The sequence below is a fragment of the Vicia villosa genome, linkage group LG4 (genome assembly GCF_029867415.1).
Source record: "Vicia villosa cultivar HV-30 ecotype Madison, WI linkage group LG4, Vvil1.0, whole genome shotgun sequence".
NCBI lineage: Eukaryota > Viridiplantae > Streptophyta > Magnoliopsida > Fabales > Fabaceae > Vicia > Vicia villosa.
The window spans coordinates 83,624,376-83,625,953 of NC_081183.1; the positions used below are offsets into that span (position 1 = coordinate 83,624,376).

Below are 1,578 nucleotides of genomic sequence, written 5' to 3' on the forward strand. Positions count from 1 at the left end.
AGGGACTCCCTTTATCTTGCGACTCAATTTCAAGTAGTGACATAAGGAATAGCAACAATAGAATAAACAACGGAGTTCTGAACAAAGCTCCGGAGGGATTATGGAACTCAATGACAAGATTGGGCATCATAAACATTTCAGACAACTTTGATCTGATCCTCAATTTGAAGCATAAGGAGCTGTGGGACCACAAAGGAATGTCGGAGACAAAGGGGATCCATGATTGTATTCCCCCATGATTATCCTCTCTTTAAACTTACGTGGAGGAGGGAGTCGGGCAAAGAGGAAAAGAATCGGCTTTCCTAATAAAAAAGGATATGTTGATCTTTGTTTTATTCAAGAAACAAAACCTAGTGGTTTGGATTTGAACGTGGTCAAAGAGATGTGGGGAGACAACAATGTAGAGTGGTCTCATTTGGATGCCAATGAGGCCTCGGGAGGGATTCTCACAATGTGGAGAAAAGATTTCTTTTCTCTCAATTACAATTTTAGAGGAGAAGGCTTTCTTGGTCTGTGCCTGGTGAAGGAAGGAAAACTTATCTACTTTGTAAATGTTTACGCCTCATGTGACCAAGTTTCTAGATTGAGAACTTGGAATAAAATTCTTGATTTCAAAAATAACAATATCGGAGGATCTTGGTGCATAGGTGGAGACTTCAATTCTACCTCCTCTTTAGATGAAAAAGTTGGAGTTTCTAACCGAGGATATAGAAATGAGATAAGGACCTTCAATAAGTTTATTAATGACATGGATTGGGTCGATCTTCCAACTATTGGAGACAAGTTTACTTGGTTCAAAAGTAATGGGAAGTCAATGAGTCGGCTTGATAGATTCCTCCTATCAGAAAGTTTTATACACGATTGGAGGGTGGAGGGGCAACATATAGGCGAGAGGGATGTATCCGACCATGCTTCTATATGGTTGAAAGACAATAGAAAGGATTGGGGTCCTAAACCTTTTAAGTTCAACAACTTGTGGTTTAAGCATGAGGACTTTACTACTTTTGTGGAAGTGGAGTGGAGAAAACTTGAAGTCAAAGGGATAGGTGACTATTGTTTGGTAGAAAAGATGAAAGCTCTAAAAACTAGGATCTCTTGGTGGAAAAAAACGTTCTATGGGTGGATAGATCTTAAAATTGACAAGGATGGAAAAGAAATGCACGATTTAGATAACTTGTTTGTTCATTTTGCAGGTAATGTTCCGGAAGAGGTGGTTATGAAAAGATTAAAAGTGGCGGAGGACTTTTGGGATAACCTAAACAAAAAAAGAAGGGTTATTAAGGCTAAAGTCGAGACAACTTTGGCTAGCCGAGGGGGACGACAACACGATATTCTTTCACAATTCCTTAAGAGATAGAAGAAGAAGAAGAAGAAGAAGGAATTATTTATGCTCCATCGGCACTAGGACGGGAAGGTTGGAAGAAGTAAATGAAGTCAAAGATCACATATTCAAGCACTTTGAAGACTTCTTTAAAGAAGAAGTTAGCACACGTCCGGAGCCTCATGGAATCAAGTTGAACTCTTTATCGATTGAAGAATCTTTGGAAATTAAAAACCCTTTCTCCGAAGAGGAAATCA

The 1,578-nt window shown here is 39.1% G+C and overlaps 1 protein-coding gene across 1 annotated transcript; it reads left to right on the forward strand.

The window, feature by feature from the left end:
* Nucleotides 1-235: 235 nt before the first annotated feature.
* On the forward strand, nt 236-1,357 carry LOC131597438 (uncharacterized). Its single transcript, XM_058870136.1, has one exon. It carries the CDS (start codon nt 236-238, stop codon nt 1,355-1,357), a length of 1,122 nt encoding a protein of 373 aa, XP_058726119.1.
* Nucleotides 1,358-1,578: the final 221 nt, after the last annotated feature.